Here is a 23,622-nt window from a genome sequence, read left to right on the forward strand (position 1 = left end):
TAATGAGCAGTTTTATGTTCCATCTTGGAAATGACAGGAAATATTTGCCACCAAACGGAGAGTAAACAAAAAATGGAAAGAAACTTAACTATCAAACCAGTCCAGAAGGTCACCGGATTTCATATCAGCATAACAAAAGACCTTCCACCTTACCTTCATCTTCACATTTGCGTAGGACTGTGCGGCTCCTACAGAGAATGACCTCCCCGGGATTGCTTCCCGAGTTTTGCAGGTTAATACTGGCAGGGTGATGGATTTATTTGCTAAGGTTTCATGGGAGGCCCTACTTCCAACTCAGCCTGTCATTGTGCACTCATCCTATATCAGTTTTCTGAATTCTAGGGAGCATATGACAAGTACAAAAGCTCTTATAAGTAGCTAGATCAAGAACAGGATGGGACTGTTTGGGACTGTTTGTGCATGTCCGATATGCATAAATAACTGCTAGAAGGGTAAAGTTACTTCATTGTACCGTTGCTCTCTTCTCCACATATAGGCACAGCTGACATCACTCAACGCGACTGCTCACCAGCATTTCTCAGCGATGGTAGTCCATCGCAGTCGCTCACAGTCGATGCAATCTCGAGCCCGAGCCATGTCCTCTTCAACATCAATGAGATCACGCAAGCAGTCTACGGCGAAGCACACGGAAAGGGAGTCCACGGCGGCAACACTGTATACCCTCAAACTGTATGCCACACGGCATTTCGTACCAGCTGGTGATGGTGTCAAATCCATTGTTCATCCATCCACCTGGCAGTACTCAAAGGTATTCGTATTTGGGCCAATTTGTGTCTTGGCTGCTATCCTTGTAGTCATTGTGAAAAGAACACCTTTAACTTAAACTTTAAAAGGTATTGTGGAAGACAATGGTGACTGTGTTGATAGAGATACAATGCTCCATGGACCATGGGACTCTTACTTCACAGAACCATACACTCATCAGTATTAAAAAAGAGGTTGATAAAAATGGGACAAAGTATACAGAGGATAATATGGAGTGGAAAGTGACATGGTGCACCCAAGAAAGAGTGCTATGTGTACACCACTGTGGTTACGGCCCTGGTTATGCTGCGCAACGTCTTGGTTAGGTTTCAGGGAACACTGCCAACTGCTAGCCTATGGCTATATGCTGTGTCCAATCCATGATTCCTGTCTTTCTAGGCTGAGCTGAAGTGGCCACTGCTGTTTCATCTCCGGTCGGATCCGAGTCTTTCACGCAAAGCTCTCAACATGTTCACAAGTATCCTTTTCATTAATACCATTGCTTGGAATACCAATCGATGATACGCTTGCACCTGCGCTGGACCAGTGTTGTTTTTGTCGTCATCGTCAATACGGTTGTTGATTGTTACATTGCGAAAAATTGATATGCATTCCCCGTAGTCCTGAAAATGATGTGCATCGTAGAAGAATGCATTCAGAGCTCTTCTCGTATTGTGTTTTGCCTTAACTTTTGGCACGCTACACTGCACTGCACTGCACTGCACTGCACTGCACTGCACTGCACTGCACCAGGCATACTGAAATACTGTGGTGAGTACCCTACGCAGGTCAGCCACAACTCCACCATCGTTGTACAGCGGGTCTTCAAGAGTCCTCTGGAATACGTGAGTTACGATGGTTCAGAACTGTAGTTGTTTTTGCTTCTGCATGCAGTACGACTTGAAATGTTGCGGTGTCTATCCAGTCCTAATACGGGAACATATTTCTGTGGTGAATACTTCTGCTAGGACTCCTTTCCCCTTTCCTTTACAACTCTTTGAAACTAAGACACAAGCAACTCCTGTAACTATTGTAGCCTCAATGTCATACCCGACTTACCCTCAACATATCAGAAACTGGTTTGGAAATCTCAAAAACACTTCGGTCCTTGGCCAAAAATAAGTAGTCTATATCCTGATGCTGGCCACTGGTCACAACGTAAGAGACTGATTATTGCCAATGGCTGAAGTGGAGATTTCTGCTTTGGTGCAGTGTTGGTTGAATGGAGATTATGGTTAAAGGGGAAGTTAAGGCAAAAATTAAAATTTCACCAGTTGTAGTCTTCGGGGTGCTGAGTCGAATGGTCGTGGTCCGAGGAAGCTGAGACGCTCCCTTCCTACTTGAATCCCAATCGAACTCGCGCACTTCCACCGAAACTGGGTGACTGCGCCCTACGAGATGGGGATTTGTATGCAAAATGTCACTAAAAGCGCCATTTCGTTCTTATAAAAGCACGGATGACCGCGATTGACCCATATGTTGTAGTCTTTTGGACGCTGAGTCGACTGGTTTTGGTCCGAAAAGGCTGCGATGCAGCGTTCCGCCTTTATTCCCAATCGAACATGGTTGAACAAGCGGTCACGTGCTCCTGCGTACGCCAGTCACCTGGTCACCGTGCCTGCAGGGTACAACTTACTAGCCTGTTTGACCTTTTTTGGGTGCAGTCCTGTCACTCGAGTTGACCCTTGGTGTGAAAGTTGTCACCTGCTGGCGTGGTGACCAGGTGATTTGGGCACCCAGGAGCACGTGACCACTTGTTCAACCATGTTCGATTGGGAATAAAGGAGGAACGCTGCATCGCAGCCTTTTCGGACCAAAACCAGTCGACTCAGCGTCCAAAAGACTACAACATATGGGCCAATCGCGGTCATCCGTGCTTTTATAAGAACGAAATGGCGCTTTTAGTGACATTTTGCATACAAATCCCCATCTCGTAGGGCGCAGTCACCCAGTTTCGATGGAAGTGCGCGAGTTCGATTGGGATTCAAGTAGGAAGGGAGCGTCTCAGCTTCCTCGGACCAAGACCATTCGACTCAGCACCCCGAAGACTACAACTGGTGAAATTTTAATTTTTGCCTTAACTTCCCCTTTAAAGCAGAGGGCAAGTATCTAGTTTGCAATCTCCCTGAAACTTGTGGAAACCAGTTCTTTTCGATATATTTTGCCATGCCTTCACCCCATAGTCCTATGCAAACCCACTTTGCTTATGCTATTATTATTATTATTCACACATATCCGCCGGATGAGTACGCGTGGCCCATGCACCATGGGGACCCACGAATACAAACCAGCATATGTTCCCTCAGCAATACAAGCAAGCAAGCACGCAAAGATAAATGAGAGCCCAGGCAGCGAAAACAAAACGAAGAGAGATGAGGACATAGGCAACGAAAACAATTCCAAAGCATAGCCAGGGATTGAATGTGTGCATCTGGGTACGACAGTTAACACGGCTAGTGCAGCCGTACAGAGCGCAGCAGCATGTAAATACAAAAGCGCCACAGCAGCAGCAGCCAAGAGTGTGCAAACACTAAAAAAGAAGATCAGTCCATGAAAAAATCATTGTCGCCACAGGTAGACATCTCCGGCAAGAATGCATGCGTGCGCACAAGTAGGCAGGTAAGCATGTCAGATGTAATCGTATTATTATGGCCAGGCTAATTAACAGTGCTGTTTCGCAATGAATTCCATCGGCATTTATCATACGCCACCTTCCGAAGCTGGGCTAGGCCAGGTCGCGACAGAAGCACAAGCCCCAGCTTCTCCCGACAATCCAGTGAGAGAGTGGTTAGCAGTGTTGTTCTTGGTCTGCCTATCCTTCCCCGCAAGGCACCAGAAGCAGCAAAATCGAGAGCGACCTGTGGCGGTGCCCCTGATGGCATCCGGAGCACATGCCCCAGGAAGCTCCATCGCCTCGCCGCGATCTCCTTGGAGATGGGTTGGGTGCGACAGCGGTTGTAGAGTTCCGTGTTTTTGATTATATTTGGATACTTTATACGGAGTAGCGAGCGGAGGTGACGGCGGTGGCAAACGTCCAGAGACGTTCTGAGTGCCTCAGTGAGGCCCCAGGTAGCGCAGTTGTAAAGCAAAATGCTTAGAACGTAGCAATTGTACAGCCTCAGCTTCAACGTTAGGGAGATCCCTGATGACTGTAGAAGGCTTTGCATCCGGCCAAATGACTGCGATGCCAGAACCATTCGGTGTTTGATGTCCTCGGCAGTACCAGCTCTCGATCCAACCGACTTTGCCATCCGCCATTCTTCTTTCCCTCTTTTTTCCAGGTCTGCATCGAGGTAGAAGTGGGTCCGTTCAGTTTTCGCGCCGTTGACCATCAATTGGTGTTCCGGCATCTTCAGCACGCATACGTCATGGGTTTGTTTAAGATTTTGGTCATTTTCATCGAGGAAGTCAAGATCATCTGCGTACTGAAGTTCAGGGATAGACGGTGCTAGGCCTGTACTTTCTCTTCGGAACTGATGTCTCAGCTGCTGCAGAACATGTTCAAAGTAGCACGTAAACAGGACAGGGCTCAGGCAATCTCCCTGTGGTGTGCCAATGCCAGATTGAAAGGCGTCTGCAGTCTGTCCGCATACTCGAACACTGAGCGTTGTGTCTACAAGCAGCGTTGAGACCATGGCTCGAGCATCAGGTACGCCAGGCGCTGCAGTGAGGATTGATTCAAGCAGGCTGTTTCTATGCGGAGTGTCAAAGGCCTTGGAGAGGTCGATGCCCAGCTTGTTGAATGACCACTGCTTATTTTCTACTAAACTGCTGAGAATACGAAGAGTGAATACAATAGCTAAATCGACACAATCATTATAATTAGGGCTGAAACGATCATTCATTAACTCTTAACGATTAACCAATAACGCTAACGATCGATTTATTGGTTTTATCGATACTAGGGAGGTTCTGCTATACGTGAAACGTAGAGAAATCACGTAGAGAGCAGGTGTCTGGGTTAGAGTCTACGGCTTCGCGTGTTTTGGCTCCAGATTTCTACGCGGAGATGGGGTTCTCTACGTTGTGGCACACGCAGAGAAAATGCGTACGGATTTGCTGGGTGTCGATCAACTGCATGCAGAAAACTGCCAAATGTGGAAGGGGAAATTCCCAGTACACATTCCACGTGACTTCTCTAGGTGAAACGTAGAGCAGAACAGCATTTCTTTACGTTACGGGAACGCGAAGAAAGTTCGCGTGATTCTTTGCGTCGCGTTCCCAAAACGTAGAGCAGAACATCCCTAGTTTTCCGTTTTTCAAGCACATTATAGCAAATTTGAAATTTCGTTCTCGATAGTCAAAAATCATCAAAAATCCTTTAAATATCAACTCGGGTATACTAAGCACCAGCAAATAGCCAAATGCACATTGTACTTCAAGTGATAACTCAAAACAACCCAAACAACTGAAAGTTGAAACGAGCAGTATTGTTATTTTTTATATTTTCTCTGTGGTATATACATTACACAGTACAGCTCGCAGTTCATAGATTCTCAAGTGTGATATGTGCATAGTGCTGCATGACTACTGTTTGCACATTAAAAGCTCAGCAGTCGTCATCAGATTCAATGCAGACATCGCTGCTGCTGCTGTCGTCGGCATCCTCCTCGTCACTCACTGGCACCGGAACAAGGATCGAACAGGGTGGCATTGCAAGCTCGTCCTCTTCTTCTTCTTCAGCGGCAAGAGCTTCCTGCAGCGACTTGGAAGCTGTGTCAGTAGAGCCATTGGTGCTGTGCCGCGCACTCGGGAGCATCTTGTTTCGTCCAAGGAAGATGGATGCGTCCACATGCTTGGCACACAGTCCATTCCTGAGCTTGGACACGAGTAATCCGGCAGCGGAGAATACGCGTTCCGATGGAACGGAGGTGCCAGGTATACACAGGAATCTCCGCGCCAGACCAGCGATGTTGGGAAACCGTGAGGAATTGAGTTTCCACCACACTAGTGGATCCGCCTCCACGTCAACTTCGGCTTCCTCGAAGTACATGTCCACTTCTCTCTGCAGCTGTGCAGAGGAGGGTGGACCGGTGGTGTTAGCTGGTGCTTCCTGCCGCCGAGACTTGAATAACTGGCTCAAGCTACCTGACGGCTTCGCTCGTTTTGCAGGAGGCTCGACATTGGTTGTTGGCTGCTGTGCCTTCAGCTTGTCGAGGATAACCTTCTGCGCTGCTGCGGATTTCTCCGTGTCCAGGAAACTCAACTGCCGGAACCTAGGGTCGAGCGCGGAGGCCAAGGTGAAAGTTGAGGTTGGCGATGGTGACGCAACCTCCGAAAACTTGCGCACCATTTCCGTCTTCAACTTCTTGGCCACATTCTTGGCAGCTCTGGGCAATCCGGTGTCTGAAGCGGACACCTCCATAAACAACTGTGCTGCAATAGGAAGTTGCAGAGACATCGTCACATAGCGTTGGGCACCGACAGCTGTTGTGGCAATCTCGAACGGTCCAAGCAGGTCGATCAGATGTTCTGCCAAAGACCACTCGGTGTCCCTGAGGAGCATATCGCGGTCGTCGCGTTTCGGAGTGATCTGCTCATCACAGAGCACAGCAGTGAGGCTGACGCGAAGCTTCACTAGACGCTCCAACATATAAAACGTGGAGTTCCACCGAGTGGAAACATCTTGTACAACCTTCAGTGGCTGTTGTTCTGGCTTCAGCTGCTTCTGCTTGGTCGACAGTGCCTCAGCAGCAAGGCAAGAATGCTTGAAGTGCCCAACAAGTTTACGGCTTCTGGCCAGAAGCTTGGCGACATCCTTGATGGCCAGGGCATGACGAACAACTGTCTGCAGACGGTGTGCCATGCAGATGCACGAAATCCAGTCGTTGCTGTCCTGCAGCAACCTACCAGCAGAAGCCATGTTCGCTGCCTCATCATGCGTCACAGCCACGACGTTGTCCAGATCAAACCGGCGGCACACCTCCTCACTATAATTCGCCAGCTTAACAGCAGTGTGGCTGCCGGAAAACACACTGGTTTCCAGGACGCCACTCACCACTTCCCACTGACGATTAATAAAATGGACGGTGTGCGTCACAAACGACTGAGTAGCTGTTGATGACCAGCCATCAGTAGTCAAGGCTACTCCAGCATCTCCCTCCTCCGCAAGCAACGACTTCATTTCATCCATACACGTTCTGTGGCGCTTCAGGATGAGACTACTGAAGTGCGTTCGTGAAGGCACCTTGAACTCTGGTTCGAGCACCTTCAATAGCTCGATGAATCCTGGGTCAGTGACAATGGAGAAGGGCCTCGTCGAGTCAACTATCCAGTCGATAACCAGTTCCGTGAGATGTCCCGCACGACTGGAGTTGCACGTTCGCATATTGGCCGCACCGCCAAAGAAGTTAGAGATCGGCTTCGTATCAGCACACGTTTGAACATCGATCCGCTTGTTCTCAGCGGAAACTGGTGGCTTTCCACCAACAGCAGCCGCATGTTGCTCCTTGTGAGCAGAGCTCAAGTGGGCAAACAAATTCGTCGTTCCGCTCTGGCGGACAAACTCACGACTACACAGTTTACAACGAGCGGTCCGTCCTATATCATCAAAATAGGCCCACACTGGAGACCTTTTTACGCGGCTTACTTTCGCAGCTCTGATCATCGACATCTTCCAAACGTAAAACGAAACACTCTCCAACTTCTCTGTGAGCTCACTCCAACAACTGACGACTGGTGTAGCAAAACACCAAGAACAAAAGCCGATCGCCATTGCTGCATGCAACGAACCGATCAGCACACATTTCGCCCATGTTGCAAGAACAGCGGCAAGTAAGTACGTCGTTACGTTAGTTGCAACACTTCCGGACTGCGCTGCATGCAGTACAGTAATGATTGTGTGTTGTGCAGTACAGTCGCGGTCCGCGTTCCCGCGTGTACCAGGTGTACTGTCTCACTTCGCTGCCAGAGTTTGCACCCGAGTACAAGACTTTGGTAAAAGTGCATGCAGATCGTGTGTACGCGTGCTGCATGCAGATAGACTCGGATCGATCGGACACTGCACTCCGATCTTGAACCCCGTGCATGTAGTGCGTACACTTGCATACAATAATCGTCAGAGATTGCTAACGATTATCGATTTCGCCCATAACGATCGATATCCGAGTTATCGACATAATCGTTTCAGCCCTAATTATAATAACCTCTAAGAATTGATCCTAACATAGGAATAGACACTGTGCAGTGTGCCTGATCACAATACATTTTTAAAATTCTGGCTAGTGAAGATCAGGAATAATAAGTGAAGATATGCTGTCTAAACTTATCTCCATTCCAAATCACAGACAAGTCTTCGAGATGAGCTCTATTGCCAACTTTTCAAGCAACTGACATCGAATCCTGCATCGTGAGTGCAACTGAAGACTTCTTTAAACTAATAAACCCATTTACATTTAAAAATGGATCATCACGGGCGGCATTGTGAGGGCATTCTTGGCCCTAGGATACTTTAACTTGCCAAGCATGTAGCTGAAAACCATACCTTTCCAATGGTGTGTCACTAAACCATGCTTTCAGAAAATGCGTGGTGTCTGTATCCCTTAAATGCACTGGTGCTTAATTGTGAGACTTTTCCTGCGAGCCAGATTTTACACCACCCCTTACATATACTTCAGAACCTGTGTGTCAGTTTTTTTCACCGAGAAGATTATCTTTAGAAACTTGATGTGAAATTGTCGTCCTTCCTTGGACCCCTTTGTTCTTGTGAAGCTGGTCGAATGGGGAAACTGCAGACCTGATTCTTCTTTCACACTGTAAATCTGTCAGGTGCGCAGCATACATGCCTATCATCGTTCCTTTTCCCTTCTTCCTTTCTTCCTTCAATTGGTGTCGTTCTTTATGTAGAGAGAGTCGAGATCGTGTCTGGCAGCTACTCTGGATGGCGACAGGTCTTTTTGCGTGCAGGTAAATTGTGATCAGGCAGGAACCTACCTCTGCAAATCATCAACTCCTATTGTGTGCTTTACATCATAATGATTATACTTTTTTTCACTCTGGGGACTGTAAATGACCAATTTGTTTACTGAAAGGCCAACAATTCTTTTAGAAACATCACCGTATTTTCCGGAGTTTAAGCCGCACTTTGAACACTCAAAACTCACCCCCAAGAAGGGGGTACGGCATATACTCCGATGATCAAATTAACTTTGATAAATAGGATAAATAGGCGGCCTGGAGAAGTATATATCCTTAGGTTGTTCTCTATTTTCCCATTAGTCACGATATGCCACTGATGATTATGACAAGAAAACGTTCTGGACAAATAACTACTTAGGTTGAAATTTTTTGATATGGCCGCGCAATTAACATTGTTCATCGCTATATAGCGAGGATAGATGTCGGTTTTCGTTATTTTCGTTATTTTCGGTTATTTTTTTATATTATTATTTATCGCTATATAAATAGGATAGATGTCGGTTTTCGTGGCAAAAGATGGGGCGGGGGGGGGGGGGTGCGGCTTATACTCCAGTGTGGTTTTTACTAAAGATAAACCATCTGTCTGGAGGTGATAAAAGATATCTTTGCTCCTAAACTGTCAAATATTTCACGAAAGAAATTTAATTAATCACTTTCTTTCACCTCTGGTAGTACGTTCCAGAAACTGACTGTGGTTGTTGGTACCCTGGGGGAGGGAAAAGACCCCAGTGCCATCAGTATGTGTGGCACGTGTTGTGAGCCGCCTTTGGAGTGAAATACTTGTCAGCGCCTTCTGGGTTCAGCCTGGTCCCATAGCTCAGTGGTTAGAGCATTGCTCATGACAAGCAAGGTCCTGGGTTCGAGTCCTGGTGGGTCTGGCAATTTTTTTCCCTTTTCAGGCAGTTCACTTCCCCGACTGATCCTTTGAATTTGAAGTTATCCCAATCCTTTCAAAAACATACTCAATAGCAAATACGTGCGACTGGGCAACAGCATCATGATCTTGGAGATCAGGACGTCTTGACAGAGAGTCAGCTAGGTTCCGTGAACCTAGCCTATGGTGCACAGTTCAGTTGAAGTACGCCAAGAACTCAGCCTAGGGAGCCTCCCGGCCATTTTTCAAGGTCTGCTTAGTTTTTAGGTGTAAGTTTTTAGGTACGTACACAACCGCCCATCTTACTAGTTATCACGTCAAAGTGTTTGAATACGTTCAAACGCCAGCATTTTAATGCGAACTCAACAGCTAGAGTCTCATATTCAGCAGCAGTATAATTCCTTTTCACTTGGTGACTGCTTTCGGCTAGAGTATGCAACTGGGTGCCCAGTATCAGCTTGTAACTGCTGCAACTTCAAAATCACTAACATCAGATTCCACCCTGATTGGCTGGTCAACATCTGCGAGAGCAAAGATGGGGGCACTCACCAGCGCAGACTTCAAGGACTCAAAAGATGCTTCACGACCATCTGACCGTTCAAACCGTGCATGCTTTCCCGTTATTTCCTCCAGAGGTGCTGAAACAAACAAGTACTTATCAATGAATCTTCTGAAATAATTGGCAAAGCCAAGGAATTGTCTAACCTGCATAACTGGTGTAGGAGGTGGTCAGACATCTCACCACTTCGATCCTGTCCCGGTCTGACGCAATTGAGAACCTGTGAATACGGTGGATACGGTCGCATGGGTACAGAACTTCTTGTAGGCCGAACTCACATTTCGAGGACTCAATAGAGTTCATTCTCACGTGATGTCTGTAATACGTCCCTCAGATGTATGTTCCTTCCGTGAGTTACTAAAAATCAGGATATCCAGAAACACTACAACACACTTTTGCAGGAAGGACTGGAGGATAGAATAATGAGAGACTGGAACGTGGCGGGAGCATTTGTCAGACCAAACTCCATCACTCTAAACTGATATTCCCAAACGGGGTGTTGATAGCAGTCTTGGGAACATCGGCATCTTGAATTCGTATTTGATTATATCCTGAACAAAGATCGAGCTTAGAGAAACACCCGACTCCCTTACCCCGTTCAAACTACATCATCTATGTTTGGCAAGCACGCCTTATTCTTTACAGTGAACCTATTCGGCTGCCTGCAGTCACACACCATCCGCAAACTGCCATCAGGTAAAGAACACAGGGACGCCGAACGGCAACTTAATTGGGTCAATGAGCCCATGCTTCGACCCCTCTGACAGCTGAGATTGCAGTACTGTTCATCTAGCTCTGGTCTCGACAAGTGATAGGCTGGGCGGCTTGGTGCCTTGGCTTCATCCTCAAGACAAAGTTCATGGTCAAACTCTCGTAGTTGTAGTGTAAACTGCTCCAGTTGTGGCATATCTACGTAGATTGATGCAGCATACATCACAGTACATACCCACAGAGTGATGGTCAAGGTCCTCACAACCTCGGTTTGCTAACAGTGTATGAACGGCTCAATTTCGTGTGAGTGCAGCGTGTAAAAGATGTGTACCCCTACGAATCCGCAATGCTCTGTGTATTTTGGTACACTGCAGTAAAGAATTCTTTGAGGAGGCCAACCTGTTTCTCAAATGCCGTGCAGCACACAGCAAGGCTGCACTGAAATGCTTGCAGCGCCTACAGCTGGCGACACGGTAAGTCCTGTACGGTCATGGTTAGCCATGCTGCTACTGATGGTGTTAGCCATGCTGCTACTGATGGTGTTAGCTATGCTGCTACTGATGGTGTTAGCCATGCTGCTACTGATGGTGTTGGCTATGCTGCTACTGATGGTGTTAGCTATGCTGCCACTGATGGTGTTAGCCATGTTGCTACTGATGGTGTTGGTCAGTAGAGCCTTGCAGCAGTGCATAGTGTGTCCTCTTTCTTTTTGTACGGCATGGCCAATGCAGTGTTGTATGGCATGGCCAATGCAGTGCACTGCTGTAGCCTTGCACTTGATTGTACTTGTGAGAACACTAGTGCAGGCCCGCCAGAACCGGTCCGGGTGGTCAGGTTATTACCGGACTAACCTTTCGGCCACCAATACATGTGTCCTACTGAGGACGGCATGTGTACCCGCCATTTCACACACAAAGTATGAAAGGCCATGATACGACCGGACCAATCAAAACTGCTTCCAGCGGTCCTGTAGTGTGTCATGTATATGTAATGCAACATTCTTGCTTCCGTGGTGAAGCCTTTTGAGAAGTGTCTCGACGAAGCAAAGCCATGAGGGAAGTGTACTATCTGGATAGATTATAATATATTCTTGACTGTTATTCTGTTCTTTTTTTGCTTGACAGTGGTTCGCCGAGGCAGTATTCCCCTCACCAAACAGAGCTCATGGCGGCCCAGGTAAATGTAATGCTGTGTTCTCCTAGTTTCTCAGTGTGTGCCGTATTAAATCCAGAGTGAACCTGTGTTGAGTGACCAGCCCAATCAAGGGGACACAGAGGCTGGTCTCTGCAGATAGCAGGAATCCCTGTGCGTCCAGCCTGTGGATACAGGCCTTCTGCCGCGAATCCAGGCTTAGCGTGCAAAAAGGGATGGGGTGGGGTGGAGACGGGGGTTAGTCCAATACGTGTTGTGTATGCTTTATCAAAGCGTACAGAAGGGTCCGAATCATCGTAAATGCCATTATATCCTATTTCTTTGTCTTGTGTGTAGGAGGGCCTAGCAGAAATGAACTGTAGTGTTCACTTCCCGGATCTGTCTCACAAGGTAAAGCGTCCTGCATTTCTATACTCTTATAGCCATAGTTATGCTAGGTAAAGAAACAACGTGATGGTGACATGCTAAGAACAGTGCTCCTCGACATCCGAGTTTTTTTCTAGTGCTTGCCACCTGGAAAACAATTGTGTGATTTACATTGCATCCATGTCTAGCGAACAGGGTCCAACATTTCTCAATTTCCGAATGGAATATTCAACGGGCTGAAGGTTGGAGCTCACTGGGTCTTTCTTAAAAGTTTGCAGTAGTCTAAACCCAGTCACATTCCAGTCATTCTTGTCATTAGCAACATGTTGGCAAAATCGAAGCTCAAGACACTTTGCTCTTGTAATGTGAAATGCATCTTCAATGTTGCTGACCAACTGCAGAAATTTGCTGTGACGTCTCGCACCAAAGTTCGAAACCTAGTGGAAGAAGTGTCTCAGGCTTTCAGCGTCAAGAGAAACGAGTTTGATGTGGTCTTGAAGCAAGGTGACGAAGGTGAGCAACCACATGGAAATATCCAGCGGGTGGGAATATAGAGGACCTGAACTACTGATCCATGCCCATTGAAGACTGTGCATACCCTCTTATCGATACATTCAAAAGGAGAAGATGGACACCCTACAGTTTGGATGCGGTCTGAAACTTCATCCCAAGCAAGCCCACGTTTTAATTATCATATTTACAAAGAAGAGAGTATTGGTGGACCAAACGCCATATGCCTCACTGAAGTGGTACAATTTACTGTTAACGGTCATTTGGTAATGGATGCCCGCAATGTTATTCCATTCTGGTTTTGTTTTTTAATGACTAGTGCTGGTCAGCCTCCCAGAAAAGCAATACATCTTTGACACCCTGCAAGAGTACACAGAGCAGGAGGAGGATGATGTTGAAGCTGCCGGTAAGCTGCACTGGTCCTGGGACTGATGACAATACTGTACACTGGTATCTCGCTTATCCGGACGGTCCGGCCACGGGCACTGCCCATAACTTTGAAATATCCGCAACTCTTGAATCACATACATTTCAATGGGGGGGGGGGGGGAGGGCCAGAGATCTGGCATGTGATGTCACTATTTCCATAAAATTGGCAAAGGAGTAGTAATATTTCCACTAAAACTCGCCCACAGGGGGTGCCCTGTAGATCGGGGTGCCCATAACAAGGAGGTCCGGATAACAGAGATATGAGTGTAAATCCATGTGCGTGGTAAGAGCAATATCATCACCTCCTAAGGTGAATTAAACCTGCACGAACAAGGCTTGGGGATTTCAGGATTCTTACTCCGAATGCAAAGATGATCACCAGCTCCGTAAAATAGGATGTGTTTTCAGGAAGCTCAGAACTGTTGAGGAGGGCCCATCCATCCTATTGGTGTCCTTCTCTCCCCAGTACATGTATTATGCATGTGGTAAATGTTGTGTCTGCTGTTGTTGCACAATACAGAGACTCAGCTAGTGTTTGTGCGTAAGCTGTGGATAACTAATGTGATTGGAGTGAGCAATCAGCTTGATCACCGGGTCAACTTTCCACAGGTATTTGACGAGAAATTATGAGTATTACAAATCCACTGCATTGTGATTTCCAGGAAGCCTAGTTCCAAGGATATGTTTGGAACTTGTGAGGTATGTTTTGAAAGCTGCTTACCATGAGGTAATTGCTAGGGAAACGTTGGCAAAGGTGGCAGAAGCGCTCTCTCTCTCTCTCTCTCTCTCTCTCTCTCTCTCTCTTTTCCATTGACCACGAATACACTGTAAACGTGTTCATTGGTGTAGTGAATGTCCACATAGTGACATAGTACAGTTTCTCCAGTGAATGTTCACATAGTGACATAGTACAGTTTCTCCATTGACCACGCATGCGGACATTGATGGAGTGCATGCTGATATTATAGTACTGGTCAATGAAATCCAGCCGTGTCACTGAAGTACGCACTGGGCGTTGTGAAGCCACAGACCTGCGAACACTGGGCTGCAAAATGATGCAAGGCGCAAACTTGAGTGACGTGACTGGATTTCATTGAGTAGCACTGTAGAACTGATCGCTCATCTGTGTGGAACGCCATTTATTTGTTCTTAGGAGCTGGCCAAGTATATGCAAGGCTGCCACAAAGTCTCCAATACAGTGGCAGTGTATCTGGCTATCATGATCTGGTACATTCGCTTCAGCCAGAATCCCAAGTCGCTCGATGAGCCTGGGTGAGTGGCTATCGCACAAGTACCTTTCACTACTCATCGAATGTAATTAATATAAACTGGCCTGTCCCTCTTGCACCATTTCTCCTCGTGGCCTTGCAGTGCAGTAGGGCTCAATCGCCTGGAGTTCGTGAAGACTCACTGAGGCATGCTTTAGTTTGTGGAATATCTCCGTGGCCACATTGGTGTGTGCACATTCTTGTTCCCTGAATAGATTCAGCTCAATCTTCCACCAGCTCGTGCCAGAGGATATGATACGAAAGATGTCACTACGAGAATGGAGAAAGGTATGCATATCAACTGCATGGCTTAGATACTGGACAAAAAAGGGCATGTATGCCACAGGCAGGGCCATTCAATTACCAAGAGTTACTACTGTTGCTAGGGAGTTGTTGTTGTTGTTGTTACTTTATTTTACTTCACCAGAATTACAGGCAGTAGAATGCCTTCTCACTAGACCAGGTCTAGTTCTCACAAATGATGAAGAATGTGAATGAACATGCTAAAGCTAATGAAAAACAAGAAATAGAAAAAGACGAGAAAATCTTGTGTTTTATATTTTATGACGGTATTTGTATGTGAGTGACAGTGATTAAATGACAAGGGAAAGAAAAGAAAAAGATAGAAAGAAAACAGTAAGGAATAAACGGAGCAGATGTATGAAATAGAAATAGAGAAGTTGAGGTATTTGAGGAGAAAAGTCAGTTTGTCGATTAGAGACCAAACCAAAAGATCAAAATGCACATGTAAGGAGTTCACTCGATAAATCAAATTTGCGAGTTTTGCATAAACGCTACTTTGCTAAACCGGGGTGATGTGAGAAACAACCTGGGAAGATTTGAACCCAAAATTTCAAGGCAATCTAGAGATAGTCGATTGAAAATTGGAAAATGGGGGGCCAAAACAGTCACAGAAGTACATGCAAGTATGTATGTGGACGGTGTGGTTTCCGTCCAGCACTACACTACCTTGTGCGCACATGCAGGTGCGAACTGAAGTGCATGGCAATCAGGATGTGCGCATGCATGCCATGTGCGCTTACTTGCACAACTCGCACGTTTTCACCATCACCACTTCTACAGTGTGCGCGCACTTGATTTTTTCCGATTTTTTCAATTTTTCACTCCTTTTTTTCGTCCACCCCAGGAAAACACCGTGGGCTGGTTTCTGTGATCATTTTCCTGCTACCGCGAAAAAGCATGAGCCAAAATGTCCTAGGATCCTCTTGCTTTAGACTAATTTGAGGCCGCTGTACACGAAAATTTGGGTGTTCCTCCCGGGGCCAAGTATGCATCTGGTCGAGGTCAGTACTTCGTTATGCCTCTGCGATTTGCGCAGTTCCACTTTTTTGTTCAAGCACGGCATGTATGGCATCAATGGAAAGGTAATGACCTCAGTTACCTAAAAATAGCATTGACAAGGGAGTACTGGGCATGGGATCAGATAGAAGCGGGCTCGAAGTCAGGCCAAAGAGCTGTCATCCAGGACCCATTTAAAATGTACAGGCGAGTTGTGACTGCATTATTGGCCTGACGTGACCCGGGCTGGAACTGAACGCCCTACTTTTGCAGTGAGTGGAAGTACTGTTTGGTAGAGACAATGCCTGCTTGAAATCTACTCCTTAGTGTTAGCACTGATTAAATCTATACTCTGCATATATCAAACAGATTTCTGATAGATGCACGTGCTTCTGTCGTCAATTTTAGGAGAGAACGAAAAACACCATTCCTTGTGGTTTCTCTGCTAAGGTGATTGATGTTTTCTCATCTGTACGTTGTCTAGTCCATTGCTGAAGAGCGCAAGAAGATAAGGCCGGATGCAAGCACACACTGGGCGGAGCGCAAGTTCTTGGAGCGCCTGTCATCTGCGCCCACATTCGGCGCGTCTTTCTTCACAATGAAGGTAAGACTGACTTGAGGGCTGTATGAATGCACACTAAGGAAAGACCAATATGAACGGACATACTGCGGTCACCTGCACCGTAACTCGGTTGCAAAACTATTAATTTATTTAGAAATGAAGACAATCATGTACATTCTCTGATGGTACTCTTGTGTGCTCTGCTTTTCAGCAATCCGTCTACACCACATTGCCAGAGCAAGTGATCATGGCGGTCAACAAGCATGGCGTGTCATTGCTGGATGCTACTAGCAAGGTACACATTTCTGCATCACATGAACACCCCTCCATCTCATCATAAACTCTTAGTTAATGAACACCCATCTGCATGTCATGAAACAAACTCTAAAATCTTATGTAGTGAATTGACACCTGATTGAAAAACGAAATGCACATTTCTGGTATGTATTTGACCTGTTGATAGTGGAAGCTGACAACGGAGCTCCAGGGTCCTGCTCAGTCTAAGCAGCTGGTAGTCTCTTTTTGTCCCAGGCTCGGTTATGGTATTATTTACGGCTATCATTTTCTTCCTCTATCCTGTGTGTTGTTTTGACTTGACTATCCTGTGTGTTGTTTTGACTTGTCTATCCTGTGTGTTGTTTTGACTTGACTATCCTGTGTGTTGTTTTGACTTGAAGGAAATCCTGGCACACTGGGACTACAGTGAGATCTCAAATTGGTCTTTTGGCGATGAGCAGTTCCTGCTCACGATTGGCGGTATGCTCCGCAGTAGCCCTGGTATGAAGCTCCTCTGTGATACTTCTGAGGTAAGGAACCCACTGGTCACCATCTTGACAAGGGAGGATTGAGAAAGGAAGTTATGACAGGACTCTACCATTGTGGGGTTGATATCTTTGTGAAGTGGTGGAGATAAACAAGATACTCGTACACAAGCTAGTCTATTAAGTTTGAGTGGGTTTGCTTGAGTAATACCAGCCATCTTCTTCAATCACAGGCTTCTTCAATCACAGGCTTTGATGCAAAAAAGAAAGAATAAATTATCGTGTCTGTTCCCGAGGGAACTCATGAAGGCCGCTAACACCCGGTAAATTCAGTGGCAGATGCAGCACCTAACGGTGGCGGATGAGGGATAAGTTGAGTCTCACAACCAATGGCACAATTGCCGAGAAGCCCTTTACCCGCATCTTTGGGTTCCCTGGACAGAGTCACGTAGCTAGTCACCTGTAAAGTATGTGCAACACGCACACATGCAAGAAGACTAGAAGTGTGTGTATACGTGTGTGTATTCACGTGTGTGTGTGTGTGTGTGTGTGTGTGTGTTCACGGGTGTGTGTGTGTGTGTGTGTGTGTGTTCATGGGTGTGTGTGTTCACGGGTGTGTGTGTGTGTTCACGGGTGTGTGTGTGTGTGTGTGTTCATGTATGTGTGTGTGTGTGTGTGTTCACGTGTGTGTGTGTTCACGTGTGTGTCCACGTGTGTGTCCACGTGTGTGTGTGTGTGTGTGTGTGTTCATGTGTGTGTTCACGTGTGTGTGCATGTACACGTGTGTGCCTTTGTGTGTGTGTGTGTGTGTGTGTATGTGTGTGTGTGTGTGTGTGTGTGTGTGTGTGTGTGTGTGTGTGTGTGTGTGTGTGTGTGTGTGTGTGTGTGTGTGTGTGTGTGTGTGTGTGTGTGTGTGTGTGTGTGTGTGTGTGTGTGTTGTGTGTGTGTTGTGTGTGTGTTGTGTGTGTGTTGTGTGTGTGTTGTGTGTGTGTTGTGTGTGTGTTGTGTGTGTGTTGTGTGTGTGTGTGTGTGTGTGTGTGTGTGTATTTGCTTGCGATGTTGTCATGCAGGGTGCAATGATTGACTCGTTGCTGACTGCTTACTCTGCATTGCCAGTGCCAGCAGCACAAAAACAACAGCAAGACGCTGCACAGCCAAAGTCTACAAGACCTGAGCGGGTATCAGTGACATCCATAGCTACGTCTCGCGGTCAGCGCCAACGGAAATCTTCACAGCTCCGGTTGTAGGACGGAGAATCGGCAGTGTTCTACTGAATGTGGAACATCCATGAGCTAGTTAGTGCCATACGCAAGAACAATTTAAATTGCTGTAGATGTAGCATGATTTACCAGTGTGCAAGATGGCATTGCAAAAATGGCTAGTCAGCCATGTAAATATTTGCTAATTAGGAATTAGTGAGAACTCAAGTGGGCCTAATTTAGGAATATAAAAAAAGCTTCGAAATGATCTTGAAAATGAAACTGGTACATTCATTGATGATAAATCGTCTATTAATTTCATTTTCAGAAAATACTACAATAATATGTGCCATCATACTTAATCTCCAGACAGACTATGTAGCATCATAACATAAACTTGAGAAATTTGAAACGTATTGAAGTATTGGAATCTAATTTGAAAATCCTTAGTGCTTGAAAATGGTTTCACTAATTGGATGGTTTTGGGGGCGCTGCAGCTGATCCGTATGCTGGATTGTCCCAGTCATTATCCGGCGAAGCGCTAAGGCGAGTGGGATCGCTGTAAGGACTTGCCTCCCATTCTGATGATTCAACTGGTGCTGCAGCAGCAGCAGCTTTCACATGCTGAATAGTGTTCATAGCAACTGAGCCAATATCTTCGTACCCATCCGGTGTAGCAATGGTGTTCGTCGCAACTGGACCGATGTCTTCATAGCCATCCGGTGCATCCGGTGCAGCGCCGCCATTCGTCATGTTTCCGTACGCATTCGGTATAGTGTTATTAGCTGCTGTGGTGTAGTTATTAACAACCATGGCTGTAGTTTTATTAGCCGGTGTGCCGAAGTTTGTAACGACCATGGGAACGTCCTCATACCCGTCGGGCTGATTGCTGCTGCTATCCACTACTGGTCTTCTAGTGCTCGCAGCAGCAGCAGCAGTGGCTTGTTGATGACGATCAGTTGTAGGAATATTCGCATAGGGCCCTGCCCCAATTGCTCCTCCGGCTGCTGCTGCGGCGGTACCTGTGTTCAGCTTCTCTGCAGGTGGGAGATTCTCATAACCTTCCGGAGTAGGTTCGAAATGGTTGGATTTCGGTGCTGAAAAGCTGCCCGCGGCTACAAGTGTCACTGGTGATCGTGTTCCGTCAAATTTACTCTTGTCTGTGCCAACAACTTCTGGCATGCCCATGTAGGCTGGATTGGAGAAAGTGGTGGAGTCTTCTAGCTGCCTCTTGTCTTTTTGTCTCGCACTAGCTTGACTATGAGCTGCCGCTGCTAATGCTGCGGCTGGCACAATTCCTACGTCAGAGTAGCCCTCAGGAATAGCCACTGCACTCTAGACACACAAGGAGATACAAAGAAAATATCAACCAATATTAGAGTTTGAAACGAAACTTACCAAATGCCCCAATCCTACGCATACAATATAAATGCAACATAATTTCAAACCTCCAGATGGTGGTGCAACTTACTGCATTTCCGTTGGCAATCACATCCATCTGAATAGCATTGTCATAGGGATTAGCCTGGGCGTTGTCGTAATCGCTCGCTGCTGCTGCTGTTGCTGTAGTGTTGTCATACGGATTTTCATCTTGACCACCAGCGGCCTGCAAGTAGATCCAGTAGAAACAGAGGTATACAGTTTGTTCACTGGTTTGAGGGAAAGACACAAACGGGAAAAGTCTGGAGAAAAATGGACTGTCACCACCAGGACTCGAACCAGGGACCCTCGCTTGTAGCCAGCGATGCTCTAACCACTGAGCTATGGTGTAGTCGTCACCCCAGTCGAGACCGTTCAACATCTTCTTCAGACTTCGTAACTCAAGTACAGTTTGTTCCCAGTGTTATACAGATTGCAAGGAGTAGGGTTGGGGAGGGGGCAGGGGGCAGGGGGCGGATGCACTGTACATGTATGATTAAATAAACGGCCATTGTGGTGTACAGAGTTGTCCACAAATATTACGATTTTGTTGCTTTGTCCTACCTGCCCATATTAGTTTCGAAATCTGAAGAAATGTTGAGTGAGATGTTTGAAACGGAGCTGAAAGGTAAACTGAGTCGGTGTTCAATCTAGTTTTAGAACTTAGTCGGCATTCAATCCGGTTTAGAACGTTTTACTGAGTGTGAGATATTGCATACGATCACCAGACAGCCTCGTTCTCTAGCTCTCTCTCTCTCGCTCTCTATCTCTCTCTTTGATCTTCCTTTCTCCATTCTTGATTATCACCAACTCCTCTCTCGCATTTACCTGAGCTTACAGTCGTCTCCTTGTACCTTCGTGTTTTCCCTCACTATCTCTTTTCGCCGTACACTGGCTACATTGCTGGCGATCCGCCATGGCAACCCTCGTACCTTGATTTGCTGGTCGCATGCTTCACTGCTTTGTTCTTTGACTTTTCTCCATCGAGACAAGAGAGAAATATTTTCCTTACCAAAATGAATCTTCGAGTCTGATTCTAGAAATTGTTAACTGGGCTCCCCCACTTACTGGAACAGCTACTTGATCAGGATCTTCATACAAGCCATCACTACCACCGACAAGCATCTTGTCTATGTCCTCGTATGCGTCGTTGTAGTTTTCCGCCGCATCTCTGAACCAGTCGTCCGCGTCCACTGACATCAGCGTTCCCGTTGTACTCTGGTCGGTACGGCGACGGTGACGACGCTGCTGAGGATGATTGAGCTCATCCAACTGGGTACACCACAACACACACACACATACATATTCATACACATAGGCATGAGGTTCACACGGGTGGCTGGCATGGGAGTTTCAACATGTAGTGCATCCTAAAATGTGTAGCATGCACTGTTGAAATCCTCTTCGTGCGCACAGGAGTTCTGAACACATCATTGGTTGTGAAGATTACATCATTGGTTATCAAGATCACATCATTGGTTGTGAAGATTACATCATTGGTTGTGAAGATTACATCATTGGTTGTGAAGATTACATCATTGGTTGTGAAGATCACATCATTGGTTATCAAGATTACATCATTGCTTGTGAAGATTACATCATCGGTTGTGAAGATCACATCATTGGTTGTGAAGATCACATCATTGGTTATGAAAATCACATCATTGGTTATCAAGATCACATCATTGGTTATCAAGATCACATCATTGGTTGTGAAGATCACATCATTGGTTGTGAAGATCACATCATTGGTTATGAAAATCACATCATTGGTTATCAAGATCACATCATTGGTTATCAAGATCACATCATTGGTTGTGAAGATCACATCATTGGTTGTGAAGATCACATCATTGGTTATCAAGATCACATCATTGGTCACATGATCAAGAAGCAGTATAGTGTGTGCTCACCTCCTCGGGTCGCAGAATGATGTAACGCTCAGAATCCTCTGCCATAGGCATCAAAGTGTCCAGAAGCTCTGGGAATTTCGGTCTCCCGCTAGCTTCTCCAATCCAACCTATTTTTGCAAATAGAATTGTGCAAGGAAAGGTACACAACAACCATGAACCATCACAAGAAGTGCAAATTTTATTACGGATATAGAATTGCAGCCTCAGAGATAGTACCCGAGTGTCTCTGCAGCCAAGAACCACCACGTATGTTTTGCTGTGCCTTCTACGAGCACCAAAAATAATGACCAACCTAAGGGGAAGGAAGGGTAAACTGGATTCAGTCACGCCATCCGGTGTACGAACCTGTCTTGTATATTCAGATGTGTGGCAAAACGATACGCCTACAAGTGATGGCCAAAGAACACTGGTGTTGCTGTTATGGCAAATGTACCTGGCATGTGCCTCTCACAGATAGAAAATCGAATAGCAGTGTTCACAAAAAGCATATACATGGTATACGCCAGGCAGAACTCACATTGTAACATAAGCTTGTAGATGTCGATCGTGCAAGTGCGCGGCTGCTTCAGACGAGTGCCGCTACTTAGTAGCTTGGCGAGATCTTGCGTTGCCTCGTCCGCATAGGGCACTGACCCTAAAGTCAAGATCTCCCACATGGTTACACCTGCATAATGTCCAACACCACACCAACCACACCAATGTGACTCTACAGGACATGACTCATGGGTTGTTCTCCCAGGTAACAGCATTGCCATGTCAAAAGAGCATCCACAAAGCAATAAGAGGAACTGTACAAAATAATCTAAAGGGATAATTATGTAAAATACCTCAAATTCGCGCCAGTCTTTCCACTATTGGGTATTGGCACCCACAATCTCATACGCCCACTAAGACATGACTTTCTTCCGAAAGGAACCAAGCAGCTCATACATGGACCAGCATTTACAAATCAATATTCCAGACTTATCCAGAACTATTGCCCAGTTAGTTGCACACACTCTTTGGCTTTAGTCTTTGCATACACTCACCGAAGCTCCACACGTCGCTGCTAAACGTGAACACACCCTGCTGCAATGATTCTGGTGCCAGCCACTCTACAGGAAGCTGAGAGTGGTCACAGGAGGCAATGACATAGAGCAGAAATTCAGACAATATTCATCATTACCAACTTCATTGGTTGAACTCACTCCAAGGTATATACTAGTACACTGTACAGGTTACGCTGCCAGTGAGCAAAAGGCAATTTCTGCCGCAGTTCATACAGAACGTTGCAATGAGAGACTGGGAGCAGACCTACCAATTGTTCTCCATTCTCCACCACCTCAGCCAAACCTGCATCGCCGACTTGTACTTGATCAGGCCGATGAACTGCGCAATGGGTAACACAGACAGAGCCCAGATGCATGAGAGCCCAACAGCACAACCCCATGTGACACAGACTGGCGAGTCTACGGATATCAGTGGCAATATGAAGATACATGTACGCATGCCTTATCAGAGGTGAAAAGGCACTGTGCAAGCGCATTACTCACCAAGCACATTGGCAGCTCGTAGGTTTCTGTGTACCAGGCCTTGGCTCATCAGATAGATCATACCCTGAGACAGACAAGACAGCATGAGAGATCAGGTGCGCCGGTCACCCTGTGTATCGTGGACTTTCAGTGTCAGAGCTCTGCAGAGCTACAGATACCCAGGCGATCATAGACTCACAGCCATGCAACTTCCTACATTGCACCTTCCAGAAATAAACTTCCGCCTTCCACTTTCCACGGATAGTCTTTTTATCGAAATGTTCGGTAATAACCAAAACTTCTCCTTGGCACCAGCACACCTGCCACTGATCCGAGTCCTGCATGAGCTGAAGGGTTTTGGCAGGCAATGAGTTAGAACCTGTGCAGGGTAGTGCTGCTAGCACTGT

General features: G+C 46.4%; 3 protein-coding genes across 4 annotated transcripts in view; 1 reads left to right on the forward strand and 2 right to left on the reverse strand.

Annotated features, from left to right (window-relative positions):
* LOC135831090 (unconventional myosin-VIIa-like) overlaps positions 1–18,420 on the forward strand; it is a 45,623-nt gene extending 27,203 nt beyond the window's left edge. For both annotated transcript variants that reach the window (XM_065343345.1, XM_065343346.1), the window contains exons 38-54: positions 497–769; positions 1,165–1,243; positions 1,519–1,610; positions 8,052–8,113; positions 8,611–8,670; positions 11,201–11,299; positions 11,951–12,002; positions 12,315–12,368; positions 12,746–12,857; positions 13,174–13,260; positions 13,804–13,892; positions 14,437–14,555; positions 14,767–14,839; positions 16,335–16,454; positions 16,624–16,707; positions 17,090–17,218; positions 18,244–18,420. In XM_065343345.1, coding sequence (XP_065199417.1) covers positions 497–769; positions 1,165–1,243; positions 1,519–1,610; positions 8,052–8,113; positions 8,611–8,670; positions 11,201–11,299; positions 11,951–12,002; positions 12,315–12,368; positions 12,746–12,857; positions 13,174–13,260; positions 13,804–13,892; positions 14,437–14,555; positions 14,767–14,839; positions 16,335–16,454; positions 16,624–16,707; positions 17,090–17,218; positions 18,244–18,420 — 1,761 coding nt within the window. The remainder of the gene's footprint in view (positions 1–496; positions 770–1,164; positions 1,244–1,518; positions 1,611–8,051; positions 8,114–8,610; positions 8,671–11,200; positions 11,300–11,950; positions 12,003–12,314; positions 12,369–12,745; positions 12,858–13,173; positions 13,261–13,803; positions 13,893–14,436; positions 14,556–14,766; positions 14,840–16,334; positions 16,455–16,623; positions 16,708–17,089; positions 17,219–18,243) is intronic.
* Positions 5,081–7,532, reverse strand: LOC135806739 (E3 SUMO-protein ligase ZBED1-like). The gene has a single exon (XM_065320964.1). It carries the CDS (start codon positions 7,478–7,480, stop codon positions 5,315–5,317), a length of 2,166 nt encoding a protein of 721 aa, XP_065177036.1. The 5' UTR covers positions 7,481–7,532; the 3' UTR covers positions 5,081–5,314.
* The window catches only part of LOC135831093 (melanoma receptor tyrosine-protein kinase-like), a 26,608-nt gene continuing 21,387 nt past the window's right edge, over positions 18,402–23,622 (reverse strand). The window contains exons 20-27 of the mRNA XM_065343354.1: positions 23,237–23,300; positions 23,002–23,072; positions 22,733–22,808; positions 22,222–22,368; positions 21,705–21,811; positions 20,860–21,063; positions 19,844–19,978; positions 18,402–19,707 (exon numbers count right to left, since the gene is read on the reverse strand). Coding sequence (XP_065199426.1) covers positions 18,841–19,707; positions 19,844–19,978; positions 20,860–21,063; positions 21,705–21,811; positions 22,222–22,368; positions 22,733–22,808; positions 23,002–23,072; positions 23,237–23,300 — 1,671 coding nt within the window. The 3' untranslated portion in view covers positions 18,402–18,840. The remainder of the gene's footprint in view (positions 19,708–19,843; positions 19,979–20,859; positions 21,064–21,704; positions 21,812–22,221; positions 22,369–22,732; positions 22,809–23,001; positions 23,073–23,236; positions 23,301–23,622) is intronic.

This window comes from Sycon ciliatum, chromosome 1 (genome assembly GCF_964019385.1).
Source record: "Sycon ciliatum chromosome 1, ocSycCili1.1, whole genome shotgun sequence".
Lineage (NCBI taxonomy): Eukaryota > Metazoa > Porifera > Calcarea > Leucosolenida > Sycettidae > Sycon > Sycon ciliatum.